The 17,669-nt window shown below is 38.2% G+C and overlaps 1 protein-coding gene and 1 non-coding gene across 3 annotated transcripts; both read right to left on the reverse strand.

Annotated features, from left to right (window-relative positions):
* Positions 1-960: 960 nt before the first annotated feature.
* On the reverse strand, positions 961-6,484 carry MODO-UM (MHC class I antigen). 2 transcript variants are annotated; one of them, XM_007483441.3, is made up of 8 exons: positions 6,381-6,484; positions 5,223-5,498; positions 4,703-4,981; positions 4,102-4,377; positions 3,872-3,976; positions 2,318-2,350; positions 2,113-2,157; positions 961-1,925 (listed from the first exon to the last, which is right to left on the reverse strand). In XM_007483441.3, exons 1-8 carry the CDS (start codon positions 6,439-6,441, stop codon positions 1,921-1,923), a joined length of 1,080 nt encoding a protein of 359 aa, XP_007483503.2. In that variant the 5' UTR covers positions 6,442-6,484; the 3' UTR covers positions 961-1,920.
* LOC130457660 (U6 spliceosomal RNA) lies at positions 2,736-2,838 on the reverse strand. The gene has a single exon (XR_008916952.1). It is a non-coding gene; the product is annotated as a U6 spliceosomal RNA (small nuclear RNA).
* Positions 6,485-17,669: the final 11,185 nt, after the last annotated feature.

A 17,669-nucleotide genomic window follows, 5' to 3' on the forward strand; every position in this document is an offset into this window, starting at 1 on the left:
TAAAAGTGTTAATGTCTTTATTTTCTTTTCCTTTCTATATTTTTATTCTGTTTACTATTTTCCAATTACGTTTTTTTATTTTTAACATTCATTTAAAATTTTTTTAATTCCAAATTATTTCTGTCTCTAGCTTCTCTCCCATCTTTTGAGAAGGCTAGCAATCTAAGTCATTCAAAATACATTTCCAAATTATCTATATTACAAAAAGAAAAAAGTAGGAAACAAAGTGAAAAAATATGCTTCAATCTGCACTCCAGCTTCATCAGTTCTCCCTCTGGAGGTGGATAGCATTTTTCAGCATGGTTCTTTGGAATTGTCTTGGATCTTCTCGATCCAATTGTACTTCTTGATCGGAGTATTCAAGTCTTTCATAGTTGAACATCATTGCAATATTCCTGTTACTGTGTACCATTTTCTTCTGGATCAATTCCCTTTACTTCCCATCAGTTCATATAAACCTTCCTAGGATTTTCTGAAACCATCCTTTCTTGTAGAATGATTATAATCCATTGCAACCATAGAGCACAACTTGTTCAACCATTCCCCAATTGATGGACATCCCTTCAATTTCCAGTTCTTTGCCCCCCCCCAAAAAAAAGAGCTGCTTTAAATAAATAGGTCCTTTCCCCTTTTTTGGATCTCTTTGAAATACAGAGCTAATGGTAGCTTTGCTGTGTCAAGGGGTATGCCTAGTTTTATAGCTCTTTGGGCAGAGTTCCAAATTGATCTCTAGAATATTTTGATCAGTTCACAACTCTTCCAATCATTAGTATCTCTACCATTAGTATCCCTGTTATTCTACATCCTCTCCAGAATTTATTATTTTCCTTTTCTGTCATGTGAGCCAGTTGAATAGATTTCAGATGGTATCTCAAAGTTATTTTAATTTTCATTTCTCTAATTAATAGTGATTTAGAACATTTTTTCATATGACCATAAATAACTAATTTTTTTCTAAAAAGTGCCTTTCATATCCTTTGACCATTTATCAAGTGGAGAATGAATGACTCTTATTCTTATAAACTTATCTCAATTCAATAACATTTATAAATGATGCCTTTATCAGAGAAAAAAACTTTCCACCAGTTCCCTGCTTTCCTTTTAATTTTGGCTACATTGGTTTTTCTTGTGCAAAACTCTTAATTTCATATAATCAAAATTATCCATTTTGTATTCTGTGATCCTCTCTATCTCATGGTTGATTATAGACTTTTCTCTTATCCATATATCTGACAGGTGATTTTTTCCCATGCTTACTTAATTTTCTTATGATATGACCCACCTCATTTCAAAATCATTTGTCCAGTTTGACCTTATTTTGGTGTATAGCATAGGATGTTGGTTTATGCCTAGTTCCTGTCCAACAGCTTTCAATTTTCCTCAATAATTGTTGTCAAATGGTGAATTCAGGTTTGAAAAGCTTGGATCTTTGGGTTTAGCAAAAATTAGATTTACTAACATCATTGACTATTGTGTAATAGGAACCTAATATATTCCACTGTTCCACCATATATTTTTTAGCTGGTACTAGACTACTACTTTGTAACAGTCTGAAATAACGGTACTGAAGAAAAGGCAATTCAGTTAAGTATGTAGTCTCCCTCATTAAACAATAGGAAAAAGATCAGGTTTCAGTGTAACATCAAATGGAGAGAAAAAGGGTCCTAGAATTTTTCTCCTCCCAATCCAGTTTCCCTCCCTGAAAAGTCTGGAAGGACAGGAGGGAAAACTAGTGGAGGAGGAAAGCAACAGATGATAGGATGAGGGCACTGATGATGCTCCCTATGAGGTTTGGCTAGCCATAATAACAGGGGCCTTTGTAGGGAAAAGAAGTTAGAGAAGTGAGGAGATCAACAGAATTGAGTCAGGAAAAGGAGAAGTATCTTGATTTCCTTCTCTGTTCCACATAGGGCAGCTCCCTCAGGCTGAAGAAAAGAAACAAAAATTAATATATGGCATCTGAAAAAATCATCTCCAGCCTCAAGTTCCTCTTTATTCTCCACAGTCTACTTTTTATCTCCACTCTAAGAATCAGGGCCCCCATAAACCCAACCACCTTTATACTTATTCTTACTAACTTTGCAACCACAGCAAGATTCACCAAAATCTCACCTCTTTCTGTAATAGAAACATCTGATCCCTGGGCACTGTCACTTCCTAGATATTCAAGATGAAGAGAATCCATTCAGAGACCCCTTACTAAGAACAGCATTATGATAAGGGATGAGGGCTTGCCTCTCAGTTCTCATTTCTTATGTTCTTAGGGCTGTAGATAGGCCAGTTCTTCTTCCTCACCCCATGACAATTCTTCACTTACCTGAGGTCAAAGCATAATTCCCCCCTTTTCCACCTGGAAGACAAAAAAAAAGTGTGTGTGTGTATATATATATGAGAGTCCAGGAGAGACAAATATACTGAGTGAAACTTAGAAAGTTTATTTGTCTGTTTTTGTAACCATTATAAGCAGGATAAGTTTCTAGAACAGTGATCTACTCCTACCATCCTAATATACATATTCTCACCTAGTGCAGGATCAGAATCCAGCAAGAATCAATCAATAATATTCTTCTAGTGCTTATTATATTAGAAGAAAGGTAAAACACAATCTCTGGCCTCAAGGAGCTTATCTTCTTATGACTGGAGACAATGTGAAAATAAATAGGTATATACAATATGCATAGACAGGGGACTAAGAGAGGCCCCCTGCATAAAGTATCACTTGAATTGAGCCTTTTCAAAAAATTAAATGCTTCATGAATTTGTGTGTCATCCTTGTGCAGGGGCCATGCTAATCTTTTCTGTATCATTCCAATTTTAGTATATGCACTACTGAAGTGAACATTTGACTTGAGTCTTGAAGAATGCCAGGAATTTTAGGAAGGGTAGGAGGGGATGAAGAGCATTTCAGGAATGAAAGAACAGCTAGTGAAAAAGCAGAGGAACAGGAAATGTAGTATCATGCATGAGGACCAGAAAGTAGAATCTGCTGGATCCCATCATGCTTGGAGGGGAGGAAAATATAAGAAGACTGGAAATGCAGTCATGTTCTGAAGAATTTTAAATACCAAGTTGATTACTTTAGATTTGATCCAAAAGGTAAAAGGGGCCCTTGGAGTTGATCAAGAAGGAAGTAGATATGGTGAAAGCTATGCTTTAGGAAAATCACTTTGGAAGCTGAGTAGAAAATAGGTTGGAGTTGGATGAGGTTTGATGTCAGGCCAACTAAAAGGCTATGGTCTAGGCAAGAAAAAGATATTAAGGTTCTAAACTAGGATGGTGGAAGTTTGAGTGAAGGGAATATGTATAAGAGAAATAGGAAAATGGAAATGGCTATGTTTAACACATGATCCTATATGTGGATTGAGAATGAAAGGTCAAAGAAAGAATTGAGATTGTCTACCTGAATGACAAGGAAGTGTGGTGGTGCTCTCAACAGTAATAAGGAGATTTTGAGGAGGTGTGATTTGGAGAGAAACATAATGAGTTCTGGTTTGGAAATGTTGAATTTGAAATGTCTATTGTACTTCAGGGGCATTGAAGTTGTGTCCCTTTCTATCAGAAAACGATGGGTTTCCAGCTATACTAAGTAAACTCCTTGTTGCTGAACAACCTGCATTTCTTTTGACTTAAATTGTTAAAAAAAAATTTGAGTGTGAACTGAAGCAATTACTCCCTTCATCTAGTCTTTAGTACCACTAAAAGGCTAATCCATTTTCAAGTGTGTTCATTTATTAATTTGTTCATCGACAGTCTCAATAGCTGTGAAAAGTCTCAATGCAGACTTTAGGATTAGATAAAGGCAAATATAAACTAGGCTTTGGGAATAAGGATTTCTGGCCTGCCTCTTCCTTTTTTTACTGGTTTTCCCTACCTGAAATGCATTTCTTCCAGATCACAATTCCAGCAATAACTGAGGTGAGAAGCAGGACAAAAGCCATGATTCCTATCATGTACCCAGTGAATGGTGACTGTAGCTCTAAAATAGAAAAGAAAAGGGAAAGGCCCTGATTCCTGCTCTATCCCCCCCCCCAAAAAAAAAGTTCCAGACCCCTTTGTTGGGAAGGAAAGGAATTTCCCCCAGTGCCATCTTACTGTGCTTACCCCATTTCAGGAAGAGTGGTTCAGGCAGTCCCTCATGCTGAACTCGGCAGGTATATTTCTCTTCATTTCCAAAGGGCATTTCAACAGCTGCCCATTTCTGAAAGGTCCCATCTCCCCCAGGTCTAGTATCAATGTACGCTGTGTCCTGGATCTGTTCTTCCCCATTTCTCAGCCAAATTAATGAGATTTCCGCAGGGTAAAAGCCCCACGCTCTGCACTTGAGGATCACTTCTGAGTCAGAGGCGATATGGCGGGTCACTTGTACAGAAGGAGGGTCTAAGAGGCAAGAGTAAGAAGAAAGTCGAGGCGCACTCATTCCAGAAAGCCTTTGAGGCAGACTCCCCTCCAGCTGCGCTTAGAAAGTGCCTTGTGGTAAGTCATTCAGCCTGAGACTTGGCAGACGCCGAACCTGCCCGGAGGTATGAAGGAGACAAGAGCCAGAAGATTCTACTGCTTTAGGTGAGACTGAGAAAAGCCCAAGGTCCAATCTCAAGGAGACCGAAGCTGAGATCCGGCCCGGGGTTCTGCATATATGGCTGGGTTTGCGGCCCCGAAAGAGGGAGCAAGTCAAGCCCATTAGAAAGCTGAGGTCGGGCCGTACCTGTCCGCAGCAACGTCTCCTTCCCTTTCTCGAGATGTCTCAGTAGCCACTGCACGCACGTCACCGTCAAGAGGACCTTCCATCTCTCCGCGGGACTCCGATCCGCGTCCAGTTTAAGCTTGATGCTTAGAGCCATGCTGTCCGACGCTATCCAGTTGAGCGTCTCCGGGTCCAGGGAGAGTTTGTCTTGTCCGTCATAGCCATAAAGTAGGAAAAAAGTGCTGAAGCTCCCGTTGCCGAAAACCTCGCAGCCGTACATGCGCTGTAATGTGTGAACACCTGACCAGTGCCCAGCATTGCTGTCAGCCCCTCCACAAGGAAAAGGCCACCTGTCAGGATGAACAGGGCCATCTCCTCTTTGTGGAGCGGCCTGACCGGGTTTGCTGGTGTCCAGGATCGTCCCAGCACCCCACACCCTCCTCTCGGCCGTAAAAAGCCTTCCCTCCCTCTCCCCTTTTAGGACTGAGGACGGGACCAGGTCGAAACGAAAGAGTAATCTGAGTTCCTCCAAGTCACTCACCGCCGTCATGGCTCTGATTGTAGTTGAAGTGTAGGTTCTGCAGGCTCATTGGACAGTTCTGTGAGTCCTTTAGGTGCCGCTTCTCCCGCTCCCAGTAGTCCGGCGTCTCCAGCTCTATCCAAGGTGCCCCAATCTCGGTGCTCTGACTCGCATTGTTGCTGTGGAAGCGTACGAACTGCTGATCATCTACGTAGCCTACTAACGTGAACCACCGCTCTTCCAGCCCCAGCCTGGGCGCGGTAACGACGGTGTCGATATACCTCATAGAATGAGAGCCTGAGAGAATCGGGAATATTGGAGAAATCTGGCCCAAGTCAGGATGGGGCTCCGGCTCACCAGTGACTGTGCACCCCCAAACCTCATCGGCTTCAGGAATTCCTTCTGCTAAAGGTCCGAAGCATCCCAGAGCAGCCGATATCACTCGGAGACTGACCTTGCTGCCCTCCCCCTCCTGGGCACCGCTTGTTCTGGTCCGGATCTCCTGCCCCTGCCTGCACTTCTTCCAACACTCTCCTAGCATCCCTTCTAGATTCTGGACTGGTACAGTAATAATAACTTTTTTTTTAAATTCACACTTATAAAGAGCCTTGAGATTTATTTACAAGGAGCTTTCCTCAAAATCATCGTGTTTCTCTTTTCCTACCTTCTGTAACTACCGGTTCCCATGCTACTCCCCCGAGATCTAAGGCTATTTTCTCCTTTTGCCTCTTTAACTCTGTTTTCTTCTTCCCCAGAACTGTTGCTCCCTTTCTCAATTCTAGCACCCCTCAGTGCCCTGTCCCTTATTAGCCCCTTCCTCTTTTTAAACATAGGGAAACCAGGTCAGAATTCCCAACAATTATTCCCAATGCAGCAGGAGGATGCAAGGCATCAACATTTATTCATTGCCACCTGAATCCAGGCCACCACTACCAGTACCTTTCCCCAGTCAAACTCCATTTGAGAGTGACTCCTTTTGGGGATGGGGGAAAGGAACTCTATGCAGTAGGAAGTACTATTCCTGCCCAGTAATGTGCTCCTGATCTATGTACAGTTCATTCTTCAGACAGTTGATTAGTATTAATTATTATTATATACATCATTATAATATATACAGTATATTATATTATTAAATATTATACATACATATAATTATTTACATTATTATTCTCCACTCACCTGCCCAGGTCTCAGTCAGGGCCAGGGACATCAAAAAAAAGAGGAGCATTTTGTGTTCCATGGCAGATAATCACCAAATGCTGAAACTAACTTTTATTGGCTTTATATAAAGGCAGATTCTTGGCTCTCTGACCAGCTGTAGAGATGCCCTGCCCCACAGTGGCAACTGGGAATACAAGCATGTTATCAGTAGATGGGTGGAATAAATGGAGAATCTCAGAATTTGAGAGCCAGAAGAAATCTAAGCAGGCATATATTCCAATACATATTCCAAAAAAATCTACACTGTAGCATACTTAAATGTTCTTCCAGCCTCTACTGGAAGACCTGTAGTTAAAGAGAACCTACCAGCTTTAGAGATAAGTCATTCCACTTGTGGAGACCTCTAATTGGGAGGAACTTTTTTTTTGCTGATATCAAACCTAATTTGCTTCTTCATAACTTCTACTATTATTCTTGATACCAAGAATTCTTTGAGACCAAATGACTCCAGTTCTTTTTCCATATGGATATAGGATAGCCTTTCAAATACTTGAACATAGCCATTGCATATGCTTTGAGTCTTTTCCAGACTAAAAGGCTAGAGTTCTTTCCATTCATCTTCATGTGACTTGAACTCAATTGACCTTTCACCTGATAGGTTGCCCTCCAGAAAATCAACTTATCAGTGTCCTTCAGTTGAGGTGTAGTAAATACATTACTCCAGTTAGTCTTAATTAGGCACCAAAGAAAGGAACTGTAACCCCCTTATTTCATGAAGTTCTGTCTCTCTTACTGAAGCCCAAGACTTTAGTTCTTTGGCTGCCAAAACACTCTTTTGTCACATTTTGAGTCTGCAGGCTGCCCACTAAAAAGCCTTGGTCTTGTGCAGACTGTTTTTTTTTTTTAACCATGTTTGCAGATCCTGTATTTGGAATTAATTCTTTTAACCCAAGTATAACATTTTGAGTTTATCCTTATTAAATTTCTTCTCATTATATTTAACCTAAATGCTCTAGCCCAAAGGTTCTTAATTTTTTTGTGATATACTCTTGGAAGTTCAAAGAATCCAGTGAATTATTTCTTAAAATAATGTTTTTAAATCACTAAAAAAGATTACAAGGAAAATCAATGATATCAAAATATAGTTATAAACATATTCATTAAAAAAGCAGTTCACTCACACCCCCAGATTAAGAACCCTTGATTTAGCATGTCATAAATTTTCAGATTCTGACTCTTCCATCAAATATGTTGGCTACTTTCTACTGGTTTCATGCAAATTTGATGAGCTTTTCTCTTATACCCTTATCTGAGTTATCCACATGAGCTTGTAAATCAATAAGAAAAAAGGCTGAGGTCAGCAATCTCAGTTCATACCTCCTTATCCTATACCTTTTGTATCCAAGACATAGATACAAAATGCTAAAAAGCATAGATACCAAAGACACTCCACTGGAGATCTCCTTCCAAGGAATCTTTAAGAGCTGTTCTTTGACTCTGTCCATTTGTCCAAATCTATCAAATTTATTTCATATATAATCTATTCCATATCTGTCTTCCACAAGTATAATGATAAGAATTGCAGCTGGATCCAGGGGGCTAGGACCTTGTTCTCTTCCCCTTCATTAAGAGTTTCTTCTACTCTGAACTCATACACAAGTGACTGGGTCTACTTCTAAGGGAATTTGTCCTCCAATGACAGGGGTTAGTCTATCTTTCCTACATTTTTGGGTCATTAGTTAATTAATTTATATTAGTTCACTTATATTTTATTTTAAATTAATTTAATTAAAAGTGCTTAGCACAGCACATAATATATGCTAAATAAATGCTTGTTTCCTTCTTCACCCTATTACATCCCCACCCTGGAAAAATTGCTGAAAGCTTAGGTTTGGTTTTCATTAGATTTTCCTCAAAGAGCAGAGAAGAAATGGAATCAATTTTCAGTGCAAATAGGTTATGAGACAAATATTTAAATTTCTTAAAAGCAAAAGAAACAACACAAAATACACATTAAAATGCATAGAAAGACATAAAACATGATGTAGTGACTTCTAATTATTGCTATATTTTTCCAGGAGCTTGAGACAAACATCAATATGAATCAGCTTTCTTAACTAGGCATTTTACATTTCACTTTGGCTCTTCACTCTCCCTCTCATGGAACCTGTCTTTTGGGAAGTTCCTCTGGGAGTTGAGAAGACCCTCTTGTCAATGCTATCCTCTCCCATGCAAAAAAACAACTCTCCTTGATGCCATTTGACTCTGACCAAACACTCAGAATCTTCAACCTCTCAAACTCTTGAAATTGCCTGTAAGAGTAGATGAGACCACCCCCAGGATTTTCCAAGGAAAGGAAAACTAAACAAAAATTAAAATATTCAGTAGCCCCAAAGGCAACTGCTCTAGGGGTCACCTGGGAGAAATTACCCTTCCTGTCAGGAAAAAGGGAAGGGAATCCAAAATCCCTCCATAGATAGACTCATAGCACCACAGAATTTGAGAGTTCAAAAGAACTTCAATAATAATGAGTCCCTAATATAGCTTAGCTAACAAGTGGATAGACTTAACTATATCTGACAAAATCTACATCTGGGAAGGGAAAAGACAAATAAGAGTGGGACATTCCCTGCTAAAGATTCACTTGGTCAGCAGTTCTTTTCAGTAGCCAGTAAGGGAATTGCTTCATCTTCCCCAATGAGTCTGAGTCCTTCAGTACAGGGTCACATCAGACCAACCCAAAGGTAGACAAAGATTTCATCATTCCCAAAGTGCCCAAGCACTGATCTAGGGCATGTGGTCATCCAGAAGTAGAAAGCAGAATTCTGTTCATACCCTGTTACAATAGCATGAGATGTTTTGCTGAAGTCTAAGTAAACTACTTCTTTCTATCTTACTTCTGTCGTGTGTCAGTTGAGTAACCCTATCAAAAAAGGGAAACACAGTTAGATTGGCATGGATAGTTTGTGATGATACCAGGCTGGCTTTTTGGAAATGCTACTTCTCTTTCTGGATGGATGCTTGTTTCTTTAGTGATCTATTCCGAGAACCTATCTTTTTTATATCTTTTTTCTACCAATATAGTTTAAAAAAAATTTTTTTTCTTAGCTTTCCTAAGCAGACTCCACTCATTCTGAGCTTTAGCATTCCTAAAACTTTTATTTTGTGCTGCATCTTGCTCTTCTTTTCAGTCTTCGTTACCTGTCCTTGCTTCCAATACTTTTTAAAATTTAAGTTAGATGGTTGATATGGATGTTCAGTGAATTTAAAATCCAACTTAGGTTATTTTTTAAAGAAGTGAAAGGAATGACAAGTAACAGAGAGTGAATGTCAAAGCATGATGTCCTTTCAAAAATAGTTTCTGGATTGCTAAAGCTGATATATGAAGAAAAGTGAGACCAAGTGAGATTTTAAGAGAATAAAGGAATTCATAGAATTACAGATCTTCCACCTTTTAGTTATCCACGAATCATTCCAAATCTTCTATCCCACCTCTTCCCCAAACTCTTGCCCCTCTTGGCCTTTTCTACCTCTTACCTTCTGCTTTGGCCCTTCCTAAAACTATCTAGTACCTAGGACTTACTCAGCTCCCATGACCCACTCTACCTCTGTTATGCCCTTTATCCTGCCATCACTAAAATTCTACTCCCATGTTCATGAATTCTAAAATTCCTTGAGCTGATTATTGTCCCTGAATGTGGCATGTTCCTGACTCTTGCTCTTTGGGTTAACTGTCTTACTTCAATTTGTCTTTACATTTAAAAGTCTAAGGTTCCCACAGAGGTTTTTGACCCCAAATGAGTATAATTCAAACTCTTTCAGGGTTCTAATGGTAATTCTGTTTTAGAGATGATGCTATTGTTGTTTTTCAGTCACTTCAGTTATGTCTGACTCTTCATGACTCCATTTGGGGTTTTCTTAGTCAAGATTCTGGAATGGTTTTCCTTTTCCTTCTCCAGCTCATTTTATAGATGAGGAAACTGAGGCAAACAGGATTAAATGGCTTGCCAGGGGTCACACAGTATCTGAGCTCAGATTTAAACCCAAGAAGATGACTCTCCTTGACTCTAGGCCTGGCACTCTATACACTATACTTCCTACCAGCTTGGTTTGAAGAGAATACTCTTGGCCACTGTAACTTCCAAGTTTCCATCAATGTCTTGTAAGTTTAAATTTTTTTCCTTACAGAATTCTCACCAAAGTGACTGACTGAATAGTACATAGACTACCCAGCTCCCACATGGCTACTCCAGCAAAACTCCAAAGTTCACATCAAATTGAATAATAATAAAGAAATCTAATAAGAAGCTATAATATGTAATATCTTCTACCTCAGAAGTAAATATAAATTCAATTAGAGGTAAGGGGTTAAACACACACACACACACACACATACACACACACACACACACAAACCTTACCTTCTGACTCAGAATAAATACTGTATTGGTTCCAAGGCAGAAGAATGGTAAGGGCTAGGCAATGGGGGTTAAGTGACTTACCCACGGTCACACAGCTAGGAAGTGTGTGAGGCCAGATTTGAACCCAGGACCTCCTGTCTCTGGGCCTGGTGCTTTATCCATTGATCCATCCTATTGCCCCTGAAAGTTGCTTTCTTAAAAAGCAATTACAAGATGTACCTAAGACGCTTACTAGCTATGCGATCTTGGACAAGTCCCTTAATCATTATGGTTTAGTTTTTTCATTTATGAAATGGGAACAATAGTAACACTCACCTCCCAGGTTTGTTGTGAGGATAAAAGATAATATTTGTAAAGCACTTTGCAAACTGCATTGTGCCATATAAATGGTAATTGTTATTGTTAGGAGGAAAAAATATCCCTTCAGAACCTTAATGTATTCAAAGCGAGAAAAAGAGAAGTCTTAGAGTGGATAGGCTTCTTATTTGGAACAAAAGAGGGTTGAAAACAAACATGCATGCACGCACACACACACAAGCACCATTTGGTATAGACCTGGAACTTAATAGAGGAAACAAAGGAGGATTGCTGGGGAGTGGTCAAGGAAGAAGATAAAGAGGAAGGAATAGTCAGGAGCAAAACTTCCCAATCCTAAAGAAAGTGATTAAAAAGAGGAAGCAAAAACATGGAAAATAAGAGAATCTAAGGAAGTGCCTTAGATCAACTCATACAGTTTTGGAAGGGCTTGAAAAATTTGAGATACATGAATCTAAGAGAATATTACAAGAGTATAAAAATTATATAACTGATGATTTCAAAGAATTCTGGGTAATATGAATTGAGAGTAAAGTGAGCAAAACTAAGAGAAGAATTTTCATAAAGGCAAATTTTTAAAGAAAATAACTTTGTAAGGTTTGAGAACACTGACCAAAGCCATGATCAGCCATGGCTGCAGAGGACATATGATGAAACATTTACTTAATTCCAGATAGAGATGTTATGGACCCAACATGCAACACACACACACACACACACACACACACACACACATTATTCATTGTGTGGATTCATTTTGCTTTTTTAAACTTATTTGTTAAAAAGATGTTTTTTCCTCTTTTCTTTTTCTAAGTTGATTGGAGGAGGCAGGGGAGGAAGAGATCAATGGTGATTAACATTAGGAAGACTTTGTAACTTAAAAAATACACAGAGAAAAGAAAGGAAATCACTGGCAGTAGTAGTACTGATAGTAGTAGTTGTAACTAATATATATAAAAATGCTTCCTATATACCAGGCACTATGCTAAATGCTTTTACAATTGTTATCTCATTTGATCCTCCCAACAGCCCTGGGAGCTTCTTCTCATATTGTTATTATTATTCCTATTTTATATATGAGGAAACTGAGGCAAACAAAATAAGATTTTGCCCAGAGACACATGGTTAGCAAATGTCTGAGTACTATTACTTAGCTGCTCCTGGAGAACAAACAAGTAGAACAATTTTGATGGTAACTTTTAGAGATTTATGGTCTCATATAGAATAATTTTTGCATGTTCTGATATACATATATGGAAATGTTCTTTTTCATATTCAAAATGAAAAAAAATTAATGAAAGAAAAAAATTTCCTACTCATAAGCTCTTATTTTTTTTTATTTGACTTTTTTTGCTTTGTTTTATCTTAAGGACTGTTTGCCTTTTTCGTTGAATAGGTCTCATCATATACATGCAGTTGCATAAGCAAAAGCAAAAAGAAATCTACACACTTAACAGCATTCACACATTTATATACTAACCCAAACAAACAATATAACTGAAATAAAAATCTTGGCACTTTTTACAAGTCTTTGTGTACTGATCAAAGAATCCCATCATTCTTTAAAATGTTGTTCTAATTTAATTAGCACTTGAAGGCTTTTTTACTGTTTTATTGCTATGTTTTGTTTTTACATTATAAATATTAACAAATTACTTCTACTTGAAGAAAAATCATTAAATAAAAGTACAAATAATTTAATGTAAAAGTGTACGAAACATTTAATATATATAGCACTCCCCCCACACACTCATATTAAACACAAGACATCTATTTTTTTCTCTCCCATCTCCCACCCCATTAAGAAAAAATAAAATGTCTTTGAACAAATATGCATAGAGAAATATTCTCAGTGAGAATCTACAAATATCCATGTACAGGTAAAAAAATATCTCTGTAGATATATATATATATGTAGACATATGTATATATCTATATCAATATTAATTAACTGAATGTTGCTTCTTGGGAATTGTTTTTTAACTTTTATCTTCTGTTTTGGAATTGATATTAAGTATTGATTCTAAGGCAGAACAGAAATAAGAGCTAGGGGGGGGCAACTGGGTAGCTCAGTGGATTGAGAGCCAGGCCTAGAGATGGGAGGTCCTAGGTTCAAATCTGGCCTCAGACACTTCCCAGCTGTGTGACCCTGGGCAAGTCACTTGACCTCCGTTGCCTAGCCCTTACCACTCTTCTGCCTTGGAGCCAATACACAGTATTGACTCCAAGACAGAAGGTAAGGGTTTAAAAAAAAAAGAAATAAGAGCTAGGCAATTGGTGTTATAAACTAATTGTTCAGAGCCATACAACAAGGAAGCTTTTAAAGCCATAATAGAACCCATATCTTCCAGACTCCAAACTATTTGCACTCTATTCACTGTCCTGCTAAACTGACCCTTTGGGGGATTTCTTGTCATATCTCTTCTATTTATTCAGAAAATTTACAAGTCTTGGAAAAATGAGGAAAATACATTAATATACTGGATTTCTCTTAGGGGAACCGAAACTTATTTTGGTTCACCTATTCCAATCACAAACACATAGGAGTGACAAAGAGAAACCTCTGTAAAAACCACTTCTGTTTCATTTTATGTTTTGTACCTAGACAGTGCTTGGCACATAGAAGGCACTTAATTAATACTTGATTGTTTATTTAAATTTTCTGCTTCCCTTTCATTAGTCCAAAATTCATATCATTAAGAAGAGGTTCAAGCTGTGTGACCCTGGACAAGTCACTTAACCCCCACTGTCCAGTCCTTACCACTCTTTTGCCTTAGAAACAATTCTGATACCAATATTGATTCTAAGATGGAAGGTAAGGATTTAAAAAAAAAAAAGAAGAGGTTCAGGTTATAGAAATGGCCACCTAGGTAGCATTTGTGCTCATGGCAAGTTGCCAGAAGGGTGGGAATCAGAGCTTTCTTTCTTTCCAGCCCATATGTCACCACCAAAATTTGAGTCACCTCATGAAAATTCCCATTGAAAGGACACTCTGTGGTCAAACACTACAGGGATGAGAGTCAAGGTCCTTCCAAATAGCTCATCATCACTAAGTTATACAGTGGCAGGGGGAAAGGGATAGACATATACTAACAATTCCTCTCCTGGGTGATATGTATATCACCCAAGTCTTTAACTACTATCTATGATTACAGCAATTGTCTTTACATATCTTTGATCTGGTAACAGAAAGCAGTTTCTCATCACAGAGTCCATGTGCTGAAATCTTGTCAAATATATCAAATAAGTCACAGGAAGAAAAACAAACCTCATAGCTCACAATTTAGGTTGTAAGCCAGAAGACTGTTTTAATCAGTGTGTTTATGAGAGAATTCCAATGGGAGGATTTTGTTTTTTACCTTGAAAAAACAACTTCTCATCTTTGAAGTTTTGCACCTGATCTTAAAATCATTGAAGGAAAACTTGCTTCTTTTTGTGGTTGTCCCTGGGAAGAAGCAGAAGTAAGAAAATGTACTTCCCTCTGGGGTTAGCCTTGCAACCAGACTAAATCCAGAGATTGGGAGATGCTTGAGATTTGTTCTTTTACACAGAAATGGAGGTGGGTTCTAAGATGGAGAGGATAGATAGAAGATAGAAGAGGAATTTAGGTAGGCTCCTTTACAGTAGGAATATCCATTAGTAGTGATTGATTCTCTCTTGTTCCACTTCTCCTTCCCTCAGATTCAGCTATGAACAACAGAAATAGGAGGATACATCTAAGAGATTTTGCCATCTATCTCTCTTCCCTGGGAATTCTAAAGATGCAAAAGAAATAATTGTGATGAAGAGGGAAAGGGGGGGGGATTTTCTAAAGAGTTAGACCTTTCTAAAGAGTTTCTAATATACATAAATGTATTTGGAACCATTTAACTAACTTAAATTCTAGAAAGTTGAAATCAGTAGATAACATTGTTGTTGGCAATTGATTGGGTGTCTCCTATTCTCCATAATATTCCTTGACCAACCAGAAAGGAGGAAGGGAAAGCATCCTCTGAGACCAAACCTAGGAAAGCTCAGGAAGGAGTCTTCTCTCCTAGCCACTATCCTTTGACTAGTCCTCTCCATTCTCCAGGGTCCTGTAAACCTCAAAATTCCTTAGACTTATAAATGTTGGAAATTTCACCATTGGGATATTTCATACTTGGAAAATTTCTTACTGATAGTCTATTGGAATGGGAACCCCATTGGCATGGGAGGTTCCTTCTCTTCCCTTCTTAAGATTACTTTAGGACAGAAACCTTTTGCTGAACAATGGAAAGGACTTTGACCTATGCTTAAGCATAGAACAGGAATTTCTTTGAGTCATGATTGATTTTAGAATTGATACAAAGGAGATACTTGGAATCAATCTCCACCCTATTCAGTCCTAACAGGATTGAGTAAGGGCTGCAGCCTAGATCAAAATTTAATTATTCCAATCTCTACCCTACTCAGGTTAACAGGATTTAGAAAGGGCTGTAGCAAAGGAGCAAAGATTTAATCATTTGAAAATATGACCTTCAACAGACATGTGCAAAAGCCAGAAACCTCTGGGCGGTCCTGGGTTAAGCTAGAGCCTCCATTGGCACAGGGAAATTGATGAACAGTGATTGGTAGATGGGAGAACTGAGGGGAGGAACTTGGATGGTTTCCTTAAAGATAGGGGGTCTGAAGACTCCAGGGGTTTTTTTTGGGGGGAGTAGTTGGTCGGTGTGGTTCGTGTGTGCTCTGAGAAGCTTGCTCTGAAGGAAGCTGAAGGTGGGGGCCTCTGAGACTGTTTCTCCATTTTGGTCACGTGAGTAATAGGGACTGATCTCTTTTCTTTGCCCCAGCTATCTAAGGGCTTGGGCCTTTTGGCCCAGCCTAAACAGAAGGGGTATTTAAGCCCTATTCCCTTCTCTCCGTTTTTCTCTCTCTCTATCTCTAATTCCAACTCCTATTGTAATTAAACTCCATAAAAGATTGACTGCTGGCTTGAGTTTTCATTTAGGAATTACATAGCTGAATTCCTTGGCGACCTTAAATTAATATATATCAGTCTTTTAAAGTGATTTCCTTGTCACAGTCCCTATGGAAGAGAGAATAGCTTTGTGGCTCATATAATTCCCTCCCTGTGATTCATGAAGGATTATAAGAAAATATTAAAGACAGTCTCACTTAGTGGAGACATAGGGAAGGGGTGGTGTGGAATAGGGGAAAAAAGCTACGAGGTACAAAGGGTCTCACTTTGGGGAGAGTTGTTAAGTTATTAAGAGAAATGGAATAATAACTCAATATTAGCTTGATTTGCTCCAGTGACCTTTAACCACCAAGTTGGGAACAGGCAACTTTCACTGATCCACACAGCCAAAGAATAGCTGCAGCAATCCAATCCCTACTTCGCCCTAGTAAAAATATAATCATGAAATAGTAGTGAAGAATTTCAACTGAGATCTCTAACAAGATAAAATACCATTATAATAGTAATGCATTAACATTAAGAGAACAGGAAGCTTTGGATTTAAATCCCCACCTGAAGGGAAAGAGGGTGGAGGGGGAAGTGAAAGTAGACCCTGAAAAGATCCATCCACTGCCAACAGTGAGTCGTGAACCCTTTGTCTTGCCTTCCAGTTGCTGCTATTTGTGCTGCCACCAGTGGTTTAAGACAAGAAGATAAAGAAGGCACATATCATCAGGCCCCTGTGACTGCCATCATTATTCCTTTTCTGCTCATGCTTTCTACCATCTCAATTGTTTCTGCAACTACTGCTACTGCTAACTTCTATGAGGAAAAACTTATTGTCAGTTAAATCTATCTATCCAAAAGTGGAACAGAAATTTCTTGGAAAGTGGTGGGTTACTCCTTAGTGAAGGTTTTCATTACTTGGATCACCAGCTATTAGACATTGTGTCAAAACAAACCCAGAAACTATATAAAGATAATTATAAAACATGTTTTATACAAATGAAGTCGGATTTAAATAAATAGCTTAATTATTTAATTCAATTAAAATATAGGTTGTTCACTGTTGGGCAGAGCCAATATAATTAAGATGAACCCTACTTAAAAGAATCTATTTATTCAATGCTATCCCAATTTTTAAATTACCAAAAAAAAATATTATATTAAACTAGAAAAAAAAAAACAAAATTCATTTGGAAAAAACAAAAAGTCAAGACTATCAAAGGGGATTTATATTCTTATAAAGGAGTGCCCCTTTTCAAATGTGACAATTTTGTTTGTGAAAATATACAGAAACATGGACAATTATGAATGAATTTCTGAGAAAGTAAGTCATTGGAGAAACAAACTAGAGAATGAGGCAGTTCTAAGAGGACCTAAGAGAATGCAGCTCTCAAAGAAAAAATGACTTTAGCAAATATGACTAAAGTGCTTTGTTTCCTATCAATTGATGTACTTATTAATATCATAAGTAATTTAAGGTTGATAGCTGGGAAATTTTTTAACTAGTACTTTTGATGACTATGAGACTGTTGTATTTTTTATGATAAATCTAACAGAAAAAGGAATTTAATTTTCTATCATAAGATAGAAGCGAGTTTCAAGGTGATTTCACTTTGAGGCACCAGAAAGACAGAAAGTAGAAGAAGA

Source organism: Monodelphis domestica, chromosome 2 (assembly GCF_027887165.1).
Source record: "Monodelphis domestica isolate mMonDom1 chromosome 2, mMonDom1.pri, whole genome shotgun sequence".
NCBI classification, from domain to species: domain Eukaryota; kingdom Metazoa; phylum Chordata; class Mammalia; order Didelphimorphia; family Didelphidae; genus Monodelphis; species Monodelphis domestica.